Source organism: Trichophyton benhamiae, assembly GCF_000151125.1.
Source record: "Trichophyton benhamiae CBS 112371 chromosome Unknown Abenha-G-c-322p01.r1, whole genome shotgun sequence".
Lineage (NCBI taxonomy): Eukaryota > Fungi > Ascomycota > Eurotiomycetes > Onygenales > Arthrodermataceae > Trichophyton > Trichophyton benhamiae.
In genome coordinates, this window is record NW_003315110.1 from 370476 (window position 1) to 393743 (window position 23268).

Here is a 23268-nt window from a genome sequence, read left to right on the forward strand (position 1 = left end):
AGGCCGTCAGGCTCTTGACGAAAGTTCAAAAACTGTTTGTATAACTATGGACTGCGGAGGGCGTCAATATCAAGATGTGTTGACGTTCCAACTTCCAAGGAAGGACCAACAGTGGAGGCTGGTTCCACGTGACACTTCAAATTTGTGACCCCTGATTACCTAGATCTAGGCTTCGTGACAAACAAAGTGCCAAATAGAGGAATATGTTACAACGGCTAGTTTGAGTCATGATGGACTGGTTAACAGAAAGTAAACTCAATTAGGTAGTCTGAATATCATCAACCAAGTTTAGCACCTATCTGCTTAATACACAAAAAAACCAAAATATTATGGCGAGAGCAGCCAGGCAGGGTCTGGTTCATCATCGCTATCATCCATATTGTGTGATGCTGGTGGGGTTGATGGGCAAATGATAGCTTGGTCTGTAGTATGTACAGTCTCTTCCAGGCCCCCTTTTTGCTCTGGTTCGAATCCTGGTTCTAGCTCTGATTTTACTCTATGTTCAGGAGGTCTGTGTATTTCTGGTGAAAGAGAGCCATCTCCTGATAGAGTATGTGACGTAAGTAAGTCATCGGGAACTTCTCCTACCATGGTACCTTCACGGTCGACTTCTGGGGATTGATGACGGAGTTGTAACATGCTAGAGAACCTGGCTCTAGCCTCATTGAACGCCTCACGTTCAGCACCAATGCTGCAGATCAGTAGCGACCATTTCTTTTCTTCTGCCAAATGTAGGTATTCATCAAGCTTTTTTAGAGTAGAAGTCAACATTTTGTGTACTTCGGAAAGTTCTGTCCTTTCAGCTACGGCGGGCTTTGTTGATTCAATAGAATAGTCTTCCCCCCGAAGTTGATTAAGGGTATTCCGCAAGGTGGTTTCAGTCTTCGTTACAAGAATAACAGTATCGTTCCATACCTGCCCACCCTCTTCTAGCGCTTCAATCTCATGATCGGTCGTTAAACTGTGCTTTTCGAGAGATGATAACTCTTGTGTCCAGTGCTCTTCAGCCATCTGCAGAGTTCGCCTATTAGGCTTTAATGAAAAGAATGGCGTCGGGACTGAATCGCTGTGAAGGGGGGCGATGGGCGGCGTTTTTAGAAACTGTTCGGAGTCTTTCTTAACAAGAGAAAGAGCGCCTTCGTAGGACGACAGCTTAGAGTCCACGGAACTTTGACGTTTGGTTATTTCGTCTATCATGTGCCGACGGCGTGACTTCATCTCTGCAAGCCGGGACTCGACCTCCTTTATTTCGCCCTCCAGTTCGCGAAGTTCGTTTGAGAGTGTTTCCACGTGTTTCTGCTGGTTACCAGCTCGCATCTGAGAAATATGTTTCTCCAAGCCAGCCTGTTTTTCCATGAAAGTTTTCACTTTATCTATCGCGTCTTTCCTGGAATACATCTCAGAGGTAAGGATATCCCGTTCCTCTTCCTTCAAACATAAAAGAAGATGGATCGAGCGGAGAATCTCTTGACGCACATTTCGGAGGGTGGGTGCTTTCTTTCGAGGCTGCCGTACTGGAATGGGCATCATTTGCTTGCGACCTGAAGTACGGGACGTGGTAGGAGTCGAGCTCCTCGTTGAAGGGGTATTCGTGGGCGAATCAAGTGGTTGTCTGACAGTTAAGATACGGCTTTGAGCATCGAGGAGTTCTTGTAATTCGCTCTGTAGTTGCCGAGATTGCCGTTCTATATGAATTAAAGGCTCCGAAGGATTATTGCATACTGAAAGCGGTATTGGCCGTAGGACCTTAGGGTTAGCAGACGGCCATATCGACATTTTGACCCAAAGAATGCCTTTAGGACTGTGTTAGATGCTTTCTGTTGCGTAAAGCAGGCGTTCTGCGAAATTCTGTCACTACAGAGGCCAGAGACCCGTACGGCAGGCTAGAAGAACAGGCGCAACAAGTAACAAACAGTATTGTTGACGAGTGAAAGGATGTGATTGTTCGAGGTAAGGTAGTCAGTCCTGGGAAGCAGTGCAAGGCGGTTAGCAGATGAGTAAAATAATATATAAATAGAGGCTGCAGCTCAAATACTGCAGTCTATGGAGGTGTATCGCGTGAAAGGTGCAGGTGCCTCGTACAGAGTTCAAGCATGTTGTCATGATTGGCTACCAGTCAACTGGATGGTTGAATGCGTGTTTGACAGGGCAGATGACAGAGGTGCCGCTAGTCAAGGAGCGCTAGGATATACAAGTCAAATTTGGCTGTCCAGTCCAGTTACTCCTAAGGTTGGTGTTCGGTCACTACTACAGATTCTATCGAGAAGCGGCGGATGGGGCGCTTATACAACCGCGCGTCTCATAATTAAGCGCACGTGTAATTTGATTAGCGCAAAAATACAGATTAATAATCAATGTCACGTGCCATATCGACGACGTCCTCCTGTGCTGCTTCTGACAACAAACAGCATCGAAACACAGCAGAACTCAAGGCATCACCAAGATCCCATTCCCCGTTCCTCTTTTCTTTCTCGAATGTATTGCTAGGATCTTGCTTTTCTTGTACCCGTTCTTTACCTCAGTCTCTTTACTCGACTGACTACTCTGCTCCCTTAATCCACCAAAATCCGACTTCAGCCTGAAGGCCAGACAACTGCGCATCCCATAACTGAGCTTGAACCGGCAACACAAAACCTCCCTTTGGCACAAGGCGCACACCTTAGAGTACTATTTTACCATGGTTGGTCTAGCCTCAGCTGCGGGACTGGTAGGGTTCCTTTCCGAGCCAGATACGGAGCTTAAGGTCTTTGCTCTCAAGGCTCTTGACGCCCAAGTTGATCTTTTATGGACTGAGATCGCTGGATCTGTCGGGCAGATGTATGTTTTCCACTCTCGTCTAACGATCTTATCTTAATAGATCTTGGTTGCTAATCGGGCTCTTGGAATCTAATAGAGAAGCTCTGAGTGAAGATGAATCCTTTCCTGAACGCGAGCTTGCGTCTCTTGTCGCTGCCAAGGTATACTACCACCTACAAGAGTATAGCGAGAGCATGGTTTTTGCCTTAGGAGCTGGCAACCGCTTTGATATTGAGAATGGCGGCGAGTTTGAAGAGACCATTATCTGTATGTTGAAGTAACACACCCTTAAGGCTGGCTTGGGTTTTATCGGATGAATTACTAATAAGGGAACTCATAGCAAAATGCGTGGATACCTTCATTTCGACCTGTTCGATGCTCAAGGCTTCACAGACTGCGGGACGAGGTGGTGCTTCACAGTTAAATACCTCTTTTCCAAGAAATGAAGGAGGTGTCTCGAGCACATCTGCTGGTTTAAGTTCTCCAATCACTCCTTTTTCGCAGTCCGCATTACCTTCGAAGTCTCTCCTATCGCGCCCCGAATCGTCTGCGGAAACTAGCTATCCCGTCGGCGAAGACCGTGGTAGTGGTAGGGATGATGTGCCTGTGATACTTCAGCGAGGAACCCAAAGACAACTGCAAAATATCATCAAGCGGCTCTTTGACCGGTGCTTCGAACAACAAAGATACCGACAAGTCATAGGTATCGCTGTCGAGGCTAAGAATCTTGACATCATTCGAGTAGCCATTCTACGGGCCGCTCATGATGCCAAGGAACAAGGTGTTGAACCATCAAAGCGAGGAGAGGAGCTGATGGAATATGTTCTGGGCATTTGTATGAACGTAGTCCAGGAACGAGGCTTTAGAAATGAGGTTTGCAAGCCTGAATACCATCAAAAAGCGAATTACCCATGTGACATACTAACGAGACCTTTAGATCCTTAAACTTATCCTCGAGCTATTAAACGAAATTCCTTCACCCGACTATTTCTCCATTGCAAAATGTGTTGTCTACTTGAATGAACACTCGATGGCATCTGATATATTGCAAAAACTGGTGGCGAAGGGTGACGCCAGGTCTCTGGCTGTAGCTTATCAGATATCCTTTGACCTGTACGACAACAGCACCCAGGAGTTCTTGAAGAAGGTGCGCCAGGAACTTTCAGCAGCTATCGCTGAGCCCAAAGAGACGGATTCTGCCGAAAAGATGGAACAGGAACCGAAGGAGTCAAAGGAAACCGATAAATTATTGAGCGATGATGAAGAAGAGGATGATGACGAGGACGAGGATGACGAAGATGAGGAGACTTCTCCAGCAAGAAGAAAGTTCACCGATGAAGGACGAGCCTCTCTAAAATCGATTCGAAGCATCCTAGATGGTGCTAATTCGATCCAACTCAACCTTGAGTTCCTATACCGAAACAACAAAGCTGATATCGCCATTTTGGATAAGATAAAGGACAGCCTAGAGGCTCGAAACTCGATATTCCACACCGCAGTAACTTGTGCCAATGCTTTTATGCATGCTGGAACAACCCATGATAAGTTCTTTCGCGACAACTTGGATTGGCTAGGCAAGGCGGTCAACTGGTCCAAGTTCACTGCTACCGCCGCTCTCGGTGTCATTCATCGAGGCAATCTAACTCAGGGCCAGAAGCTCCTTGCACCATACCTACCCAAGGAATCTATGGCAGGTGTTGGCAATTCCGGCTCTGTTTATAGCCAAGGCGGTTCACTGTATGCATTTGGTTTGATATATGCCAACCATGAAGGTTGGGCCGTGGACCATATCCGTGAGCATTTCAATAAGGCTACCGAAGAAGTAGTACAACACGGAGGTGCTCTTGGGCTGGGTGTTGCAGCTATGGGAACTGGGGATGAAGGAATCTATGCCGATTTGAATAAGGTTCTCAATGCTGATTTGGCTCTAAATGGCGAGGCAGTTGGCCTTGCTATGGGCCTTGTTATGCTGGGAACCGGAAACATGAAGGCACTGGAAGATATGATCCAATATGCTCACTTGACTCAGCACGAAAAAATCATTCGTGGTCTCGCTATGGGCATGGCATTGATCATGTATGGCCGCCAAGAAGCTGCAGATGAGTTGATACATGGACTCCTGGGTGACCCTGACCCTACGCTTCGATACGGTGGAATTATGGCGATTGCACTGGCGTATTGTGGAACTGGAAGTAATAAGGCGGTCCGCAAGCTCCTGCACGTTGCTGTTAGTGATGTTAGCGACGACGTCCGCCGCGCTGCAGTCATGAGCTTAGGATTCATTCTGTTCCGCAAACACCAGAGCGTTCCTCGGATGGTTGAGCTTCTCTCCGAATCTTACAACCCTCATGTCCGATATGGTGCTGCTATGGCTCTCGGCATCTCATGCGCCGGAACTGGTCTAGATGAGGCTATAGATCTTCTGGAGCCTATGTTGAAGGACCCGACTGACTTCGTCCGCCAGGGTGCACTGATTGCTCTCTCCATGGTTCTTGTCCAGCAAAACGAGGCAATGAATCCCAAGGTTGGCACCATCCGCACGGCAATGCAAAAGGTGATTACCGACCGTCATGAAGATGCCATGGCCAAGTTCGGCTGTGCTCTTGCTCTTGGGATCATTGACGCTGGTGGCCGGAACTGTACTATTAGCTTACAGACCCAGTCCGGAAACCTCAACATGCCCGGAATTGTGGGAATGGCTGTCTTCACACAATATTGGTACTGGTTCCCATTGACCCATTTCTTGTCTCTCAGCTTCACACCTACTGCTGTTATTGGCGTGGACCAGAAACTGGAAGTTCCGGACTTCAAATTCCACAGTAATACTCGCCCAAGCCTTTTTGACTACCCCCCAGAACAGCAGGTAAAGGCAGATGAAGCCCCGGAGAAGATCAAGACTGCAGTTTTGTCCACCACTGCGCAGGCGAAGCGCCGAGCACAAAAAAGGGAGAAGCAACGGAGTGGAAGCATTGATATTGAACAAACACCAACCACTCCAAAGTCTGCCGCCCAACAGCTTCCAGAGAAAATGGATGTCGATGAAGCCCCCAAGGCAGAAGAATCAAAGGCCAGTGGTGACAAGGAGGCAGCTGCCGAACCCAAGCGGAAGCCTGAGAAGGAGAAGGTTGGCTACGAGATATCCAACTTGTCGCGAGTTCTTCCCGCCCAAGTGAAGTATATCTCTTTCCCCGACCAGAGATATGAGCCTGTCAAGAAGGTAAATAGACCCGCTTTCTGAAGATATTAAGATTACAAACTGCTAACTTTTTGATTTTACAGGCCACTGGAGGAGTTGTCGTTCTTCTTGACAAAAAACCCTCTGAGCCACGCGATATCATTGAGTTGAGTGCCAGCAAGGAGACGAAGCCAGCCGCCACCGCCGCGGCTGGAAGCAGCCAGGCCAACACTGTCCAGAGCCGCCTTAACGCTGCTCTCCAGGGAGCTGCTCAGGCCGCCTCCGCTGCCGCTCCATCTACTCCTGCCCGTCCAGGCGCTAGTAGCGGCGCTGCAGCCGCTGCAGGTGTCCTTACCGCTGTTGATGAGGACGAAGAAGGAGTTGAAGAAGCTCCAGTGCCAGACGACTTTACATATGAAACCGAAGGAGAGGATGAAGAGCTTTAAAGCTACAAGCCTCTCCCTTCTCTCCATCTTTTTCTACATTTCCTCGACTTCCCTTGGCTCCTTGTGCATAGCATACACTGGGTTGTATCCCTAGACACAACCATGTCCTGTACTCTAGCCCATACTCGACCATCTTAATCTAAACTGTTGTACAACGAACTTCTTACTGTTTATCGGCCTTGTATCTCCTTTTGATAACTTGAAGAAGCAAAGTAGAAAAAGCAAAAAAGATGCGCCAACTTGAGCCGAGGTATTTAACCCCGTGATCACGCTTAGTCATGGATTTTGCGGCTCGCCGAGCGGAAGAGCCGAAGAAAAGGCCGAAGCAGAAGATGAAGACGGCGCTGATAATAATGAAGATGAAGATGAAGATGAAGGAAAAGATGAGGAGGCAGAGCAGACGACAAGAAGGTGAATGCCGAGCAGTTGATCCTTTGTCTCTTTTCTTCCCATCTAGTTACATGGTGGTGTGCAGAGATCGATTAGTATCGAAATAAGACCCGAGCTAAAAAGGGGGCATCAAGTGGCTAAAACGTCATAGCTAAGCGCAGCTCATGTTTGCATGTGACGGCAAAGCCTTTTCGTCTTTCTGTTGTATTATTTTGTATGGGAGGGAGATGGCTTGTGATTGTACCTAGGCTGAATCCACTGCCGTTAATCATCGCTATCCTCCAGCTTTTCTTCCTGTGAGCTGCTTTTTAGGAGCCCCGGGTTCCCCGGACTTTGTCCTTTTCTTCTCTTCTGCCCCCATCGTTGTTAGTTATACGTTGCCTCTGATTCGGCGGGTCCCTCTTTGCACATATATCTTCCATAATATATAGCCGGCGTTGCCTCCCTTTTCTTGACCATCTCGTCTTGTCTGTTTGATATATATACTATCCTTCATTTTTTGGGCTACAATCATGTCTGGCGTTTATTCCAAGGACGACGTTGCGTCGCATAGCAAGGGGGATAGCGTGTGGATTATCATCGACGGAGACGTCTACGATGTGTCTAAGTTTCTCGATGACCACCCAGGTTAGTTATAAACAGCATATACATCAGCGTTGAGAAACGAAGCTAACCTTACTATAGGCGGTAAAAAGAGTACGATCGTTTCTTGCCTTCTTCCTTGACGATATATACTCACAGTTCTGTTATAGTCTTGCAGCGTATGGGAGGAAAGGATGCTTCAAAGCAGTTCTGGAAGTACCACAATGCCGGCGTGTTGAAGAAGTACCAGCCAAAGCTGAAGATTGGCTCCCTCGACTCTAAGAAAGCCGAAGCTGCCCCGGCACCAGCACCAGCTCCTACCCCGGCTCCAAAGAAGGAGGCCTCAAAGCCCCAGGAACAATCCTCGCCTGTCCCAGCGGCAGAGGCCTTGGACCCCTATGGAGAGCTTATTCCTTTCTCGGACCCGTCGTGGTACCACGGAGTAAGTCATGCTGCACTACATATATATAGCAAAAGATACTGACAGCTGGCTTGCATCTAGTATTATTCTCCCTTCTACAACGAATCACACGCTGCCCTACGTGACGAGGTGCGACAGTGGGTAGAGACCGAGATCGAGCCTTACTGCCACGAGTGGGATGAGGCCAAGGCAGTTCCCGAGAGCATTTACAAGCAAATGGGCGAGAGAGGTTACCTTGCTGGTCTGCTTGGCCTATCATACAACAAAGATCTAGTCAAGAACCAGGTTAAGAGTGTTTCCCCCGAAAAGTGGGATCTCTTCCACGAACTGATTGTCACCGACGAGCTTTCTCGTGCAGGCAGCGGAGGTATCGTCTGGAACCTCATCGGTGGATTTGGCATTGGCTGTCCACCGGTCGTCAAGTACGGATCCAAGGAGCTTGTTGAGCGTATTGTTCCAGGTATCCTGGCTGGTGACAAACGTATCTGTCTAGCCATAACCGAACCTGATGCCGGAAGTGATGTCTCCAACTTGTCCTGTGAAGCCAAGCTCACCCCTGATGGAAAGCATTATATCGTCAATGGTGAGAAGAAGTGGATCACCAACGGTATCATGAGTGACTACTTCACCACCGCTGTGCGAACCGGAGGCCCTGGCATGGGTGGTGTCAGTGTTCTCCTGATCGAGCGCTCCGCCGGAGGTGTGAGCACACGTAAGATGGACTGCCAGGGTGTCTGGAGTAGCGGTACCACTTACGTTACCTTTGAAGATGTCAAGGTTCCTGTTGGCAATTTGATTGGAAAGGAGAATAAGGGCTTCAAAGGTGTGCATATCCTTTACCCCAGTATCAAAGATGTCAATGCTAACTTCAATATTCAGTCATCATGACCAACTTCAACCATGAACGTATGGGTATCATCATCCAGTGTCTGCGCTTCTCCCGAGTCTGCTACGAGGAGTCCGTCAAATACGCCCACAAGCGCCGCACATTTGGCAAACGACTCATCGACCATCCAGTCATCCGTATGAAGCTCGCCCATATGGCTCGCCAGATCGAAGCCAGCTTCAACTGGCTCGAGAACCTCGTCTTCCAGTGTCAAAATATGGATGAAGACGCCGCGGCCCTTCGCCTAGGCGGAGCCATCGCTGGTCTCAAAGCGCAGTCAACCACCACCTTCGAGTTCTGCGCCCGCGAGGCCAGTCAGATCTTCGGAGGTCTCAGCTACTCTCGTGGTGGACAGGGTGGTAAGATCGAACGGCTCTACCGTGATGTCAGAGCCTATGCTATTCCCGGAGGCAGCGAGGAGATCATGCTTGATCTGAGTATGAGACAGTCCCTGAAGGTGCATGAGATCTTTGGTATGAAGCTATAATGGCTGGCTTCTTGTTCGCTACCTTCTGTTCTGTCGAATACACCTGTATGAATTCCCTTGTGTCCATATATCCCCGGTGATCTGTGCCTGTTCCATTTGATATAACTCCTGACTGCAATTTCGTTCGTGGCCACCTGTACCTTATATCCCAAATTACATATTCCGTAGAATCAAAACATTCACAAATTCACATAAATCTATTACTTGAGCCACGTAAACGCTGCATCCCTTAGATATTTTATCTTTCTTTGCCGATGAAGGTTGTGCCTTAAAAAAAAAAAAAAGGGCTGGAGAACACAGCTGCGCACTTGGGCACTTGGGCAAAGGATCTATCACGTGACCGTCCCTTTTGCGCATTTTCCAACTTCAAAGCTTTGAAGGCGAAGAAGACGAAGATGGCGGATGAAGAGCTTCGACTCTGCGCAGAGAAGACGTCTCGGCAAGATAAAGCCACTGCTTGACTCTACTACTAATCAAGACTCCCTTTTCCTCTCGTTTCAATTCTCCGAGATCACCCGCTGGCCGAAAGTGAGCTCTTTTCGACCGTTCCTGAGATAGCTTCGTCACCAAGAACTCGACACTCCGAGCCTCACACACCTATCGGACCCGCCTCCAGCGTACTCTTTCTGCGATCTGTTCTTTGAGATAGCTGGAAAGACTTGTACTCCTTAATAGGACGATTAGGGCCATCCTATCAACGAGATATTCTCCCGTCACCCGAGACTCTAGCTTGACTGCTGGACGTCCTAGCCGACCAACGCATAATTAATACCAAACATGTCGCATCCAGGAAACGAACAGCAGTTTGCCTCAGAAGATGAAGAAGATTTTAATCCTGCGCCGGCTGGAGATTCTGAGCCAGAAGCTGAAGATGACCAGCAAGATAATCGCAGCGGCGGAAAACACATAGATAACGACGATGGACAAGAGGTCGGTAAAAATAAAAAAGAAGATGATGAAGAAAATGGAGATGAAGTGAAAAAGATGAATGATGGCGAAAATGGTGACTTGAATACTAATGAATCGCAACAGGCCAGAGGTGAAGATGAAGCCGGTGCCGAAGACGATGATGAAGGGGAGCCCGAAGGAGATAACGAGGATGACGATGAAGAGGAGGAAGAGGAGGAAGAGGACGAGGAAGCAGTTACTGTAAGTGTGCCTTACATCTTCAGTTTTGAGACGCTCTTGGTTACCTTTGAGCCCTCTACTAACGAGTGTATCTAGGGTCGCCCTCGAAAGCGCAGAAGACATGGACTCGGCGCTTTCTTCGAAGAAGAAGCAGAGGTAGATGACGAAGATGAAGCAGAAGATGAAGAAGACGAAATCGAAGCTGGCTTCGTCCACCATGACGATGAGGTTGTCCTACCCGCTGGCGCAGAAACGGACGATAGGCGCCATCGTGAGCTCGATCGAAAGCGTGATATGGATGCAACGATGGATGCGGAGCAGCAGGCGCAAGCCCTGAAAGAAAGATATGGCCGAAACCGTGCCTCCGGAGCTGACCTTGTCGTTGTCCCCAAAAGGCTTCTCCTACCTAGCGTTGATGACCCAAGCATATGGGGTGTCAAGTGTCGACCAGGCAAAGAGAGGGAGATCGTGTTCAGCATTATCAAGCGCATGGAAGAGCGGCCCCTTGGTTCACGAAACCCTATCAAGATCATATCTGCTTTTGAGCGTGGTGGAACTATGGCTGGTTACATCTACGTGGAAGCCCGGAAACAAGCTGATATCATTGATGCCTTGGACGGAATGTCTAATATCTACGTCAGGTCTAAGATGACTTTGATCTCAGTCAAGGAAATGCCTGATCTACTCCGAGTGAAAAAGTCAGAGGAGCTTACCCCGGGAGGCTGGGTTCGAATCAAGCGTGGACGATACCAAGGGGACTTGGCCCAGCTTGAAGAAGTCGAGACAAATGGACTTAATGTTACCGTTAGACTTGTTCCTCGTTTGGAGTACGGACTCAACGAAGACAGCAATGCGCCTGCTCTGGACCCCAAGCGCAAGAGGATTGGAGGAGGGAGCAGTGCGATTGCCAGGCCTCCTCAACGCCTGTTCAGTGAGGCAGAAGCAAAGAAGAGACACTCCAAGTACCTCTCTGCTACATCTAGCTTAGGAGGCAAGTCTTGGTCTTATCTTGGTGATACTTATGTTGATGGCTTCCTTATCAAGAACATGAAAGTTCAACATCTCATCACCAAAAACGTTAACCCTCAACTTGATGAGGTGACAAAGTTCGCTCGTGGTGCGGATGATGGAACTTCGAATCTCGATCTTGCATCTTTGGCTGCCACAATCAAGAATACAACCGAAGAGGATGCTTATCTGGTTGGAGACACCGTCGAAGTCTTTGCAGGCGAACAGCGCGGCGTCGTTGGCCAGACAGTAGCAACCCGTGGCGACATTGTTACCATCAAAGTCACGCAAGGTGAACTGCAAGGCCAGCACATTGATGTGCCGACCAAGGGTCTCCGAAAGAGATTCAGCGAAGGTGATCATGTCAAAGTGATCGGAGGGAGCAAATATCGCGACGAATTGGGTATGGTTGTTCGGATCAAGGACGACCGAGTTACCATCCTTACAGACATGACGATGCAAGAGATCACGGTGTTTAGCAAGGATTTGAGAGAAGCTGATGACATTGGGGTTGATGGAAAATTGGGCCAGTATGATGTCCATGATTTGGTACAAATCGAGTAAGTTTCCTATATCTAGTCTAGAATACCATTTATCCACTAACAAGTAGATTACAGTCAAACAACGGTTGGGTGTGTGGTGAAACTTGACAGAGAGTCGATGCGAGTCATAGACCAGAATGGCTCAACCCAGATTGTGCTTCCATCACGGGTTTTGGGCAAGATCGAACACCGACGACATGCTGTTACCACTGACCGAAATGGCTCTGAAATCAAGTGTGGAGATACCGTGAAAGAGGTGACTGGCGAGCAACGGACCGGCACCATCTTACATATCCACAGAGCGTTCCTCTTCTGCACTAGCAAGGTTGTGGGAGATAATGCTGGTATAATGGTCACTAGAGCTATAAACGTTACTACCGTGGCAACCAGCGGTTCTAAATTGGGTAGGTCTGCCCCAGACCTGTCAAAGATGAACCCGGCTTTGCAGAAGAACGGTATGAACGGTTCTGGAATGCCACCACCGCGAACATTCGGCAGGGACCGACTTGTTGGAAAGACGGTTCATATTCGAAGGGGCCCGTTCAAGGGTCTGCTGGGTATAGTCAAGGATACAACGGATATCATTGCTCGAGTCGAGTTACACTCCGTTTCAAAAGTCGTACCCGTTGAAAAGGAGAACCTTTCTGTCAAGGAGTACGTATTATTATCATTTCCTATTTTTTTCTGTCCTCACCTACTCACATATACGCAGCCCGATTACTGGGCAACCTGTAGATATCAACCGGTTTGGGGGCAGAGGTGGTGGCGCTCCGAGAGTACCACAATCCATGGCGACAGGAAGAGCTGGTCCCCAAGATGCTGCATGGCAAGGGGGAAGAACACCGATTGCCATGGGCGATTCGTCTCGTACACCAGCCTGGCGAGCGTCATCTTCTCGAAGTAAGTATCCCGTTATTCTTCGTTAAGGACGGCTGCAGGACACCGACTAACTTGCTTTGTTTAGCCCCTGCTTGGAATGCCGCTGTAGGATCTCGCACTCCCGCTTGGAAGGCGGAAGGTTCTCGTACCGCCAACCCTTATGATGGTAACAGAACCTCTTACGGTGGGTTTGGTGGACGTACTCCAGCCTGGACTTCTGGAACAAAGACCCCTCACGATGCTGGGTCCGGGTTCTCAGGAGGCTCTTCTAACTCAGGCTTTGACGCCTTCATGGCCGGCTCTCGAACGCCGGGTCATCCGGGTGCAATGGCAGCAAACAGTGGCTCCCGTACACCTGCCTGGGGCCACTCTGGAAGCTCCAGCTCACATCTCAGCGCCAATGCTGGCAGAGCGTTCGATGCTCCTACTCCTGGCGGTGACTATGCAGCTCCATCTCCTGCACCATTCGCCAGTGCTCCAACTCCTGGAGCAACAGCTGCTACTCCTCGTGCATGGCCGGATAATGCACCTACACCTGGTGCCTCAACGTTTGCTGGAAAACGTATGGATGGTGATGCTTATGATGCGCCTACACCCGCTGGTGATCATCGACCATATGACGCACCAACTCCTGCAATAGGGATGGGCTTCCCTGCTACACCTGGCGCCATGGACGATGCACCTCGATATGCAGAGGGCACTCCAAGTCCATGATGAAGGTTTATGTCAAGCACATCCACTTATGTGAACGCTAAGCAGGCAAGGTTACCCACATTTTACTTGAGAAATCTTTTCTATTTCTTTAATTCACTTCCGGCCCGGTACTCATTTGAGACTGTTCAAAATGCTGTGAATTTCATTTTATGATCCGACATGGTGGACTTGGGCGCTGGGATATCAAATGTTTCATTCTTCATTGATGTTCCTGATTTGCGTGTTCTCCTTTGGATGTTTTCCTTTTTTGCCAAGCAAATTGATGGAAAGCCAGAAAAAAAATCGATCTGAACCTCAAGGCAAAGCAGGAGTTCATTTTTGTTTCTTGTATTAATAGCTAGCATGTTTTTGTCGTTGATAATAGATTCCTTCACACGGGTTTCCCTCATGTCAAAGATATCAAAGTCCAGCGCTGAGCAAACTTGAAGTCACTCCAACGCTAATTAACTACTTAGTGCTGCTTATGTAACCAAAAGCATGTCGCCCCGCAAGCTATCAAAAAAAAAAAAAGCTCCCCGCAACACGAAAAGAACAGACTAGAAGAAAAGACACCTTTGGATATTGAGGCTGTGTGTAAGATAGGGACAAGGTCCGAGAGAGCGGAATGATTACAATGTCGCCGTCGCCTCCAGAAACAGAAGCCGAACCCTCACGGGCCGAGCGAGAGCGTCTCGACCGTGAACACAAGGAAAGGGAAGCAAAAGAGCAGGCTACACTGCCATACAAATGGACACAGACGATTTCAGAGGCAGAAGTCACCATTCCAGTTCCTGCTGAGATACGCGGAAAGGACCTAGAAGTCGTGCTGACCAAGACCAAAATCCGAGTTGCGTTGAAGGGCAAGGAACCTCTCATTGATGTATGTACAGACATATCTTTGCATACGCCCCACCTCTTACACTGAAAATTGACAGATGTTAATCCGTGTTTGTATAGGGTTCCTTCCCGTATCCAATTCACGTTGACGAGTCCTCATGGACCCTCGAGACCGTCTCTAACCCCCCCGGAAAAGAAGTGACTGTCCATCTGGACAAGGTGAACAAGATGGAATGGTGGCCTCACATTGTCACTACCGCTCCCAAGATCGACGTTAGCAAGATAACACCTGAGAACTCGAAATTGAGTGATCTTGACGGTGAAACAAGAAAAATGGTTGAGAAGATGATGTATGATCAGCAGCAGAAGGAGATGGGAAAGCCATCTAGTGATGAGCAGAAGAAGGCTGAGATGCTCAAGAAGTTCCAGGAACAGCACCCAGGTAAGCCATTGTGATGTTAAATATTTACTTGCCAGGATCCGTACTAACTATTCAATGCAGAGATGGACTTTTCCAAAGCACAAATCGGTTAAGAAGGGACTGTTAACCACCCTTTTCCATGTCATGGGGGAGAACCCAGGTTGTGGATATATCACATTACTTCCAGCATAGCGAACACAGGCGTGAATACCAGTCTCATTCTAACTGTTGACTTCAATACGTAGTACTCCGTATATCTATAGTATTCCAGGGGAGTCAATCCAATTTCGTGCATTGTATTTAGTCCAACATACGCAACATCAGCCTATACAGCACGGCCTATAGTTCTCATCTTGCATAAGCGTCTGTCACTGGCATTTGAGACCCCCATGATATGCACCTATATACAAAGGGGGCTTCTTCCTCTTCCCGTCTCTTCGCCTTTTATATGTAAATCCCCCCCACCAATGACGTCAGAGAAGCGTCTTACATAAACAAACACAAAACATCGATTTCGACCTGTTCTTCCTGCTCTGCTCCGTCTTTTGCTTCTTCTTCTCTCCCCGCATGTCATGAACTGACTTGCAGCCCGACATCGCATTGAATCTTGTCACCATGGCTCAGGACCTGGGAACGAAATATATACCAGGGCACACCCTGGCGAAGAATTTTGGTGTGGAGTATGTGATCCTCTACTCCTTCGAGGACCAGGGTGAGCTCCCCCCCTTTTAGCATCCTGACTCCGTCATTTACCTTGGGTATATTCGATTAATTGACCGGAATAATGTGTACTGACGATCTATTGATGTAGATGCTAGCAGAGAGCTGCAGAGATTGCTTCGGGCCTTGTATAGTGTCGGGCTCGAGGCTGCCGTGCGCCCTGGCAAGGGTCAGTGTCTTGTCGTCCTCGTCCGGCCTAGGGAGGATAAGTTGAAAGCAATGGCATATAGAACAAGGTATATACAATTTCTATGGCTGATGTACGGATGTATGGCTCATGGATATTAGGATCAAGGACTGGCTGTATGGTGTGCGTACCTCACAGCCCACTAATGATATCAACGATACCCAAGGGGTGCCATGGACGGAGGCAGAGCGTCTCCGCACAATATATGACATGATGACTCTCCCACGCGCAGACGGTGGAGCAGATATTACCCCAGGGTATGGATATTGGAAGAATGTCAAGTCGATATTCCCTCTACATGACCACGACATGAACCGCGAGTGGATCAAGTCCTGGAGCCGTAAGACGCTTTTGGACAACAGCGATCTGGAGCAGATAAGAGTGAAGCTGGGAGAGAAAGTAGCATTCTACTTTACCTTCCTGCAAACGTATTTCCGTTTCCTCATGGTCCCCGCGGGCCTGGGCCTGTTCTGCTGGGTGTTCCTCGGTCATTTTTCGATCTTTTATGCTGTTTTGAACTCGCTCTTCTGTCTTGTGTTTGTAGAGTTTTGGAAGAGACAGGAGACCGATCTGCGGCTGAGGTGGCAGGTAAAGGGAGTGTCCGAGATTAAGGCTCGGAGAAAGGAGTATAAGCATGAGAAGGAGATCATTGACCCAATTACGGGTGAGACAGTCTATGTGTTTCCGGCCTCCAAGCGCCTGGTTAGACAGTTGCTGGTGATTCCATTTACTATGGCAGTGGTTGTAGCATTGGGCACCTTAATTGCAACATGTTTTGCTATCGAAGTCTTTATCAACGAGATCTACTCTGGCCCTTTCCGGACATATCTGGTTTGTCAATCCTTACCTCTTACTCGGTTTTTATAGCAAATTGCTAATTAGCAGCAGGCATTTGTACCTACAATCATACTATCACTCTGTGTGCCGACTATCAGCGCTATACTAACGAAGGTCGCGACCCAAATGACAGAGTATGAAAATTATGAGACGCAGGACAGCCATGATATTGCTCTGACACGCAAAGTTTTCATACTTAACTTTGTCACTTCCTATCTACCTATCTTCCTGACAGCGTTCGTGTATGTCCCTTTTGCACCAACTATAGTGCCGTACCTGGATGTCTTCCACCTTGCCGTCAAGCCCTTCCAGCCCAATGAGAAGGGCGCAACGACAGCGTCTGCAGCTACAGAGATCAGAGAGTTCCGCATCAACAGAGCGCGACTGCGCAACCAGGTAATCTACTTTACGGTGACAGCTCAGATCGTGAATTTTGCACTAGAGACGGTAGTTCCCTATGTCAAGCGCAAATTCTTCCGCAAATACGAGGAGATGTCCGAGGCAAGGAAGAATAAAGAGGACAGCAAGTCCGCGTCGTCATCTTCTACCGACCTTTTGTTGGATGATGTACCAGAAGAAGCCGAATTCCTCAAGCGGGTACGAAATGAATCTGAATTGAGTGAATACGATGTGACCGATGACCTGCGCGAGATGTGTGTGCAGTTTGGATACCTGGCCCTCTTCTCCCCCGTCTGGTCTCTGGTCCCGGTCTCCTTCTTGGTCAACAACTGGGTCGAGCTGCGATCGGACTTTTTCAAGATATGCATCGAGTACAAGCGTCCCACGCCCTTCCGTGCGGACTCCATCGGTCCGTGGTTGGACTCACTCAGCTTCCTGTCGTGGATGGGCAGTCTGACGAGCGCAGCACTAGTGTATATGTTTTCATCTGTAGCTGGTGCCGGTAACGATGAGCCTCACGATGATATCAAGGGCTGGCTATTGCTGCTGACCATATTTTTCTCTGAGCACATCTACCTGCTCGCCCGCCTGGCAGTCCAGGTGGCCATGTCCAAGCTGGAGACTTTGGAAACCCGCCGCGACCGAGCGGAACGTTACCTCATGCGAAAGGGCTACCTTGACCGCGCCAGCAGCGGACATGCAAACATCAATGATACTGACGAGAACCACTACCAGCGTCGGGGAGAAGAGATGCTTGCCGAAGTTCAAGCTAGTGCTGGTGTAGGTGAAGCAGTTGGCGATTTCGATGAGCTTGGCAGCGACTATGTGGAAGAGGAGATCGGGCAGATCACCCGCTCATCGCTCGAAGAAGACGCACGCAAGTTCAGCATGCCAGACGCAACTCCATCTGAGCTCTTTTGGGCGCGGCAGCAGGGGTGGAAGGAGTCCGCCAGGATCGGGGCTGCTATTATCCAGGCTGGCGCCCAGAAGGAGACCAAGGAACCCAAGGAAACCAAGAAGAGTCAATAGTTGCTATCTAATTTCCACCGTCTGCTATTTTTGTCTCTACAAACCATCTCCTATCTGCGGGCCACCTACCATTTCCTATCTACTGTCCTTCACCCTGTCGTCTAACTATATGCCTGTCAGTAGCCAGCGTTTTTGTTGATATGGAGAATTGAGTTTCGTGTCTATTTTGAGGTTAAACGTAATTAGTAATCAATTTGGAGTGGATCTTGCTCCTGATCTCGCGACTCCATCGAACTTTCAATATTTGATGTCTTCGTGTCGAGAGACGGGCATCGCGTTTGATTGACCCATTCAAGCCATGACCGAGCGATCAGGCGTCAGTTAGCTGCTGAGGCGGTTAGTTAACCTGTCTATTGGAAACCTGCATGCCTGCAAACGTTGGTGGACTAACGATTATCCGGCTGCTGCCTGCTGAAAAGACAGGGATACCTCTGACTATATAACTTCATCCTGACTCTGGGCTCACTCGTTTGACCCAGTGGCATATCTGATATCATCACAATGGAATAGCGGCCGAAGACCTGCTGAATAGCCATGTCTAGTGACCTACCCGCGCCGTCTCGAGAGGAGCAGCTTCTCCAGGAGCTGGAGAGGTTGAAACGCGCCAACGAAGAGGAGAGATGTCGTCACGAAGAAGAGAAACGCAAGCTTGAAGAAGATAGACGACAGCGTTCGGAGGAAATGAAAGAACAACAAAAGGAGCTCAATGCATTGAAGCAACAGGTAAAACCAACGACTCTGCCTGAATACCTGGATGCCTGCCATGCCTACCTATCTGTTGGCTTCTCTTCACGGGTCGACCATAAGAAGGGAACCAAGGGGCCCGTTGAGAATGCAAAATCCAAACTACGCCCCAGATACATCCGTGAATGGAGAACCTTCCCTCAGGAGCAAGCAAAGGTGTGGGAATTACTTTTTGAGTCCGACTTTGTCTCTCAGCCCCATTTTGCCTCTGCAAATGGAGTAGAGCAAGAAGGCAAATATATATCACTGAGAATGCTTAGGTCTGAGCTAGATCTTGGCTATTATGAGCGGTATACGGTTGAGGATCGGGTTGCATTTATCATCCAGACTCTTTACGCGGATCCCAAGCTGCGTAAGACATTCAATCTCATGGGGAGCGTTACATTTGAAAACCATGGCAACACTATCAACCCGGAATCGGATGAAGACGTAAATGCTGGTTTACCATTACCACCACAGTCTCCGGTGCAGAAACGGCGGAAGCAAACTGACTCAGCTGACCCGCTCACAGTGCAGACGGGATCCTCACGCCCTCGAGCTGATCAGTTCTGCGTTTACAATTCAGGCAATGATAAGATGGTGCCGGCTTTTATCATTGAATACAAGCCACCTCACAAGCTGGTCATGGATAGCGCGCTGGACGGACTCCTGGATATCGAGGTCGACGAGGTGGTTATAAGCGGTGATAACGATGATCAAGCCAAGCGTAATCGCCGCATGGTAGCTGCGGTCATCACGCAGACGTTTTCCTATATGATCCAGGCCAGGATTGAGTTTGGGTATGTCTCTACTGGTGAACTGTTTATATTTCTCCGTATAGACCCCAACGACCCTACTACTGTGTACTACTATCGCTCTACACCCAATGAAGATGTGGGAGAGAGCACCGGCTGGACTGGCGATTCGGATGGCGGGACCAGCGACTCGGACAGCTCTACCAGTGACTCGGGTGGCCATAATAGGCTACATCTCACGGCAATCGGACAGGTTCTCGCCTTTACACTCCGGGCCCTGAGGTCTCCTCCGCACGGTCAGAACTGGCCGGCGGACACGGAGGAGCGGCTGAAGAAGTGGGAGATTGAGTTCAACCACGACGTTGTCTTCGGGCTAGATAGCAGCAGCCCGCCGGAGAAACTGCCTTCTTCCGGCTACAAGCCACCGCAGTCGAGCAGAGATGAGTATATGCGGATGTCGCCTGTCAGGACAAGATCGAAACGCCGGACGGCAGCAGCAGCAGCAGCCGCAGCAGCCTCCTCATGCCGAGAGCCTGAAGAGCCAAACCGTGAGTCCAGCGACGGGGACGACGAGAGTGGGAACTGGGGCAATGATCCCAACAGCCCAACCCCAAGACGGCCCCGGCCTTCGTCGAAAAAAGTTCAAGTTGTCGTATCTTCTCGGGCCCGCCCTCCTCCCCCGACGGAGAGAAAGCGATACGTGTACAACACGGGTCCGATCAACCCGTGGTGCACTCAGAAATGCCTTGCAGGACTGCGGACCCGGGGCCCCCTTGATCCAAAGTGTCCCAACGTGGCGATTCATGGCACCGGCCCTCGACATGCCATTGATGACTTCCAGTTCCGCAAGCTGGTCCGGGAGCAGATAGAAGGGCCAAAGGGTCCCTGGGGCTGCGAGTCGATGCACCGCCATGGAACCTCCGGAGCGCTGTTCTGGGTCACGACTTTCCCGTATGGGTACACCCTTGTGGCCAAGGCGATGCCCATTGAGACGGTCAGGCGCGCCATCCACGAGGAGAACATCTACCAGCAGCTGTACAGGATCCAGGGAGAGTATGTGCCAGTGTGCCTGGGGAGCATCGACATCGCCAGCGGGCCTCTGTGGTACGACGGCATCTTCCCGGTGGTGCACCTGCTGTTCCTGAGCCACGTCGGAAAGTCCATCGTCTCGCACGCCCAGGAGAAGAACCGCGTGAGCCTGTTTATACCGTCGGCCCGCGAGGCGCTGCAGGCGATCCACCGGCAGCTCACCCTGCACTGCGACACGCACATCGGCAACATGTTCTGGAGCCGGGAGAACAAGCGGGTTATGTTCATCGACTTTGAGCGGGCGAGGATAGCCAAGGAGAAAAAGCGCAAGCGGGGGGCCGAGTCGCCGCAGACCCGGGTGCTGGGCACCGAGTTTGAGCGGGAGCTGCGGTCTGCTGCGAGCGAGATGACCTATAGATAGAGATCTGTATTCATGTATTCACTCCTACCTACTCTAACTACTCTAAGTACTCTAGATCCCTGGTGGACAACAAGCATCAAGCATGCCCATGCAATGACGTAATCTTAGTCATCTTCGCCTTAGTCACCCTCTTAGTCACCTGTTTGTCATCCTCTTAGTCATCACTTGTTCAACCTTATCATGTGACCCTCTGCCCGCTTATTAATACTGCCCGCCCGCGCCGCCTTTTCCCTTTGCTCTATCCTTTCTCTCTCGCCTTTCTTACTCATCACCGCCTTTTTGCCCTTTTCTGCTCCCTCCTCGACTTTCCCCCCAAACGCCCAAAGCGGGAAAAGACGACGCGGACGCTGACTACATCCTGACTCACCGCGACGGCCAAAAAAGAAACGCCGGCCTTTTTACCTAACCCTCCATCGCCAGCAAGCCGAACAGCAGCCAGCAAGACAAGCTCCCAGCTCCAGCTCCGACGCCCGCGATGTCGACGATGCAGCAGCAGCAGTCGCACCAGCAGCAGGGCCAGCAGGGCCAGCAGCAGCTCGCGCCCCATCCGGGCCTCTCCCAGGACCCCAGCAAGTCGCACCAGGCGCCGCAGTCGGTCCAGGTAAGCTCGCCATACACCACGGTACATCTGCTCCCTCTGCCTCCTCTCCGCTGCCCGTAGCGACGATGCTCTAGTGCATGCCCTCATATTCACTGCTCGCCGCTCCCTCGGTCATTGCGCCGGCCTGCGCCTGTCGCGGGTGGCCACTGCGATATCCATCCAGCCCTGCATCTACATCTACATCTACATCTACATCTACAACACCAAACTGTCCTGGCCGACGCCCTGTCGGGTGTGCCAGCTTGACTCCCGCCCTTAGTCCCTTGTTGCTTGCGTTGATCGCGTCGTCGACTTCTCCCGTTTCTTCTTCTCATGGACAGCTTTGCTAACCAGCCGGGCGGTGGACGCGCTTCGCGGTCTGCCGTTGCCCTCCCCCGTCTCCAGGACCAAGCAGAGCAAGGTAGGCTACCCAGACAAGCAGCACCCGAGATGCAGAGACCAGATGCTGACGGACGTCGTTGTAGTTCTTCGCGAGCAGCTGCTTGCCGCCCATCTAACGAACGCATCTCACACGGCTCCCCCGCCGCCGCGCCCGCAGCCAGGTGTTCCCGCGCATCTCCAGGCCGCCGCTGCTGCTGCCGGCGCCGGCGGGCAGAGAGACCATATCATCGATCCCGCCATCTCGGGCATGACTGCTGCTCCCCAGGTGCACACCACGGCCGCCATGCTCGCCCAGCCCCCACAGGCTCAGGTCCCCGTCGGCCAGCAGGACATGACCGGTGCTCCTCCGGGACTCGACCAGACAGGCGAACCGCGCAAGGTCTACGGTAAACGCGAGCTCTCGTCTTCCAAGCGAGCTGCTCAGAACCGTGCTGCCCAGGTAGGCTCATCCTTGTGTTTATTTTTTTTATTTTTATTTTTTTTTTTTTTCCTTTCTGTTTTGTTATGGTTGGTACTAACGCGTTTGTTAGCGCGCTTTCCGTCAGCGTAAGGAAGGCTACATCCGTAAACTCGAGGAGCAGGTCAAGGAATACGAAATGTTGCTGGACAACTACAAAGCCATCCAGGCGGAAAACTACCAGCTCCGCGAATACATCATCAGCCTGCAGTCGCGACTCATCGACTCCCAGAACGAGGTCCCCGAGCTGCCGGGAAACATCGACCTCAGCCAGCCCCGTCCAGAGCCCGCCATCGTCACCTCCGGCGGCCAGCAGCAGGGTCAGCAAGGCCAGCAGGGCCAGGCACAGCAGGGCCAACAGGGTCAGCAGCAGGCCGGTCAACAGCAGGGCCAGCAGCAGGGCCAGCAGGGCCACCAGCAAGGCGGTGCTGGCCAACACAGCTCGCAGTCTGAACTCAACGCTCTCAACCGCATTGCTGTCGCCGGGCTAGGCGTGAGAAAGCACCAGCACGAAGAGGCAGCCTTCTTGGGCCAGGGCGGTAACTTCTCCAAGCGCACCAGACAGGACGGCCAGGACGACTCCCAGGCCGGAGAACAGTCCAAAGCAGAACAGATCTAGAGCAAAAAAAAAATCCCACCCCCATTGTCTCTTTATATTCTCCTTCTTTCCCCCCCATTTTCTTCCCTCCTGTCGTCCCTCGCTTTTCCTTTTCTCAATCTCACTCTAAATCTCTCTACTACGCGCGTCGGTGTTGGAGACGGATTCGGCTCTTGCTTTGACATGTCCTTTGAACTCGTATGATTGTGTTTGTTTCACCCTTTTTTTTTTCGTCCATTTTTGTTTTCTCTTTTTACTCTCCTTCTCACGGCTAGGTTATCTGCGTATTCTTTTCGTCTGGCTCCTGACGAGCTGATATACTGCTACTCTACTACTGCTGCTTCTACTGCATTGATTATTGATAAAGAATGTTGCGGATGGGCAGGCCTAGGGGGCCTAGGGGGGGATGGTGTTCTGGAGTCTGGGTCTGGTCGTCATGC

General features: G+C 50.4%; 8 protein-coding genes across 8 annotated transcripts; 7 read left to right on the plus strand and 1 right to left on the minus strand.

The window, feature by feature from the left end:
• Window positions 1–327: 327 nt before the first annotated feature.
• ARB_05949 (uncharacterized protein) lies at window positions 328–1527 on the minus strand (the record flags this gene model as incomplete). Its single annotated transcript, XM_003015592.1, has 1 exon — window positions 328–1527. The coding sequence occupies one exon, from the start codon at window positions 1525–1527 to the stop codon at window positions 328–330; it is 1200 nt and encodes a 399-aa protein (XP_003015638.1).
• A 1150-nt stretch (window positions 1528–2677) lies between these two features.
• ARB_05950 (uncharacterized protein) lies at window positions 2678–6417 on the plus strand (the record flags this gene model as incomplete). The annotated part of the gene is made up of 5 exons (XM_003015593.1): window positions 2678–2817; window positions 2894–3063; window positions 3137–3669; window positions 3734–6013; window positions 6076–6417. The coding sequence occupies 5 exons, from the start codon at window positions 2678–2680 to the stop codon at window positions 6415–6417; spliced, it is 3465 nt and encodes a 1154-aa protein (XP_003015639.1).
• Window positions 6418–7319: 902 nt separating this feature from the next.
• ARB_05951 (uncharacterized protein) lies at window positions 7320–9183 on the plus strand (the record flags this gene model as incomplete). The annotated part of the gene is made up of 4 exons (XM_003015594.1): window positions 7320–7434; window positions 7560–7831; window positions 7892–8633; window positions 8690–9183. The coding sequence occupies 4 exons, from the start codon at window positions 7320–7322 to the stop codon at window positions 9181–9183; spliced, it is 1623 nt and encodes a 540-aa protein (XP_003015640.1).
• A 777-nt stretch (window positions 9184–9960) lies between these two features.
• ARB_05952 (uncharacterized protein) lies at window positions 9961–13454 on the plus strand (the record flags this gene model as incomplete). The annotated part of the gene is made up of 5 exons (XM_003015595.1): window positions 9961–10332; window positions 10408–11879; window positions 11937–12515; window positions 12574–12761; window positions 12826–13454. The coding sequence occupies 5 exons, from the start codon at window positions 9961–9963 to the stop codon at window positions 13452–13454; spliced, it is 3240 nt and encodes a 1079-aa protein (XP_003015641.1).
• A 613-nt stretch (window positions 13455–14067) lies between these two features.
• Window positions 14068–14804, plus strand: ARB_05953 (uncharacterized protein; the record flags this gene model as incomplete). Its single annotated transcript, XM_003015596.1, has 3 exons — window positions 14068–14313; window positions 14391–14712; window positions 14773–14804. 3 exons carry the CDS (start codon window positions 14068–14070, stop codon window positions 14802–14804), a joined length of 600 nt encoding a protein of 199 aa, XP_003015642.1.
• Window positions 14805–15306: 502 nt separating this feature from the next.
• On the plus strand, window positions 15307–17863 carry ARB_05954 (uncharacterized protein; the record flags this gene model as incomplete). The annotated part of the gene is made up of 4 exons (XM_003015597.1): window positions 15307–15403; window positions 15503–15647; window positions 15700–16429; window positions 16481–17863. 4 exons carry the CDS (start codon window positions 15307–15309, stop codon window positions 17861–17863), a joined length of 2355 nt encoding a protein of 784 aa, XP_003015643.1.
• A 534-nt stretch (window positions 17864–18397) lies between these two features.
• ARB_05955 (uncharacterized protein) lies at window positions 18398–20791 on the plus strand (the record flags this gene model as incomplete). Its single annotated transcript, XM_003015598.1, has 1 exon — window positions 18398–20791. The coding sequence occupies one exon, from the start codon at window positions 18398–18400 to the stop codon at window positions 20789–20791; it is 2394 nt and encodes a 797-aa protein (XP_003015644.1).
• A 913-nt stretch (window positions 20792–21704) lies between these two features.
• On the plus strand, window positions 21705–22849 carry ARB_05956 (bZIP transcription factor, putative; the record flags this gene model as incomplete). Its single annotated transcript, XM_003015599.1, has 3 exons — window positions 21705–21792; window positions 21857–22212; window positions 22304–22849. 3 exons carry the CDS (start codon window positions 21705–21707, stop codon window positions 22847–22849), a joined length of 990 nt encoding a protein of 329 aa, XP_003015645.1.
• Between the last annotated feature and the right edge of the window lie 419 nt (window positions 22850–23268).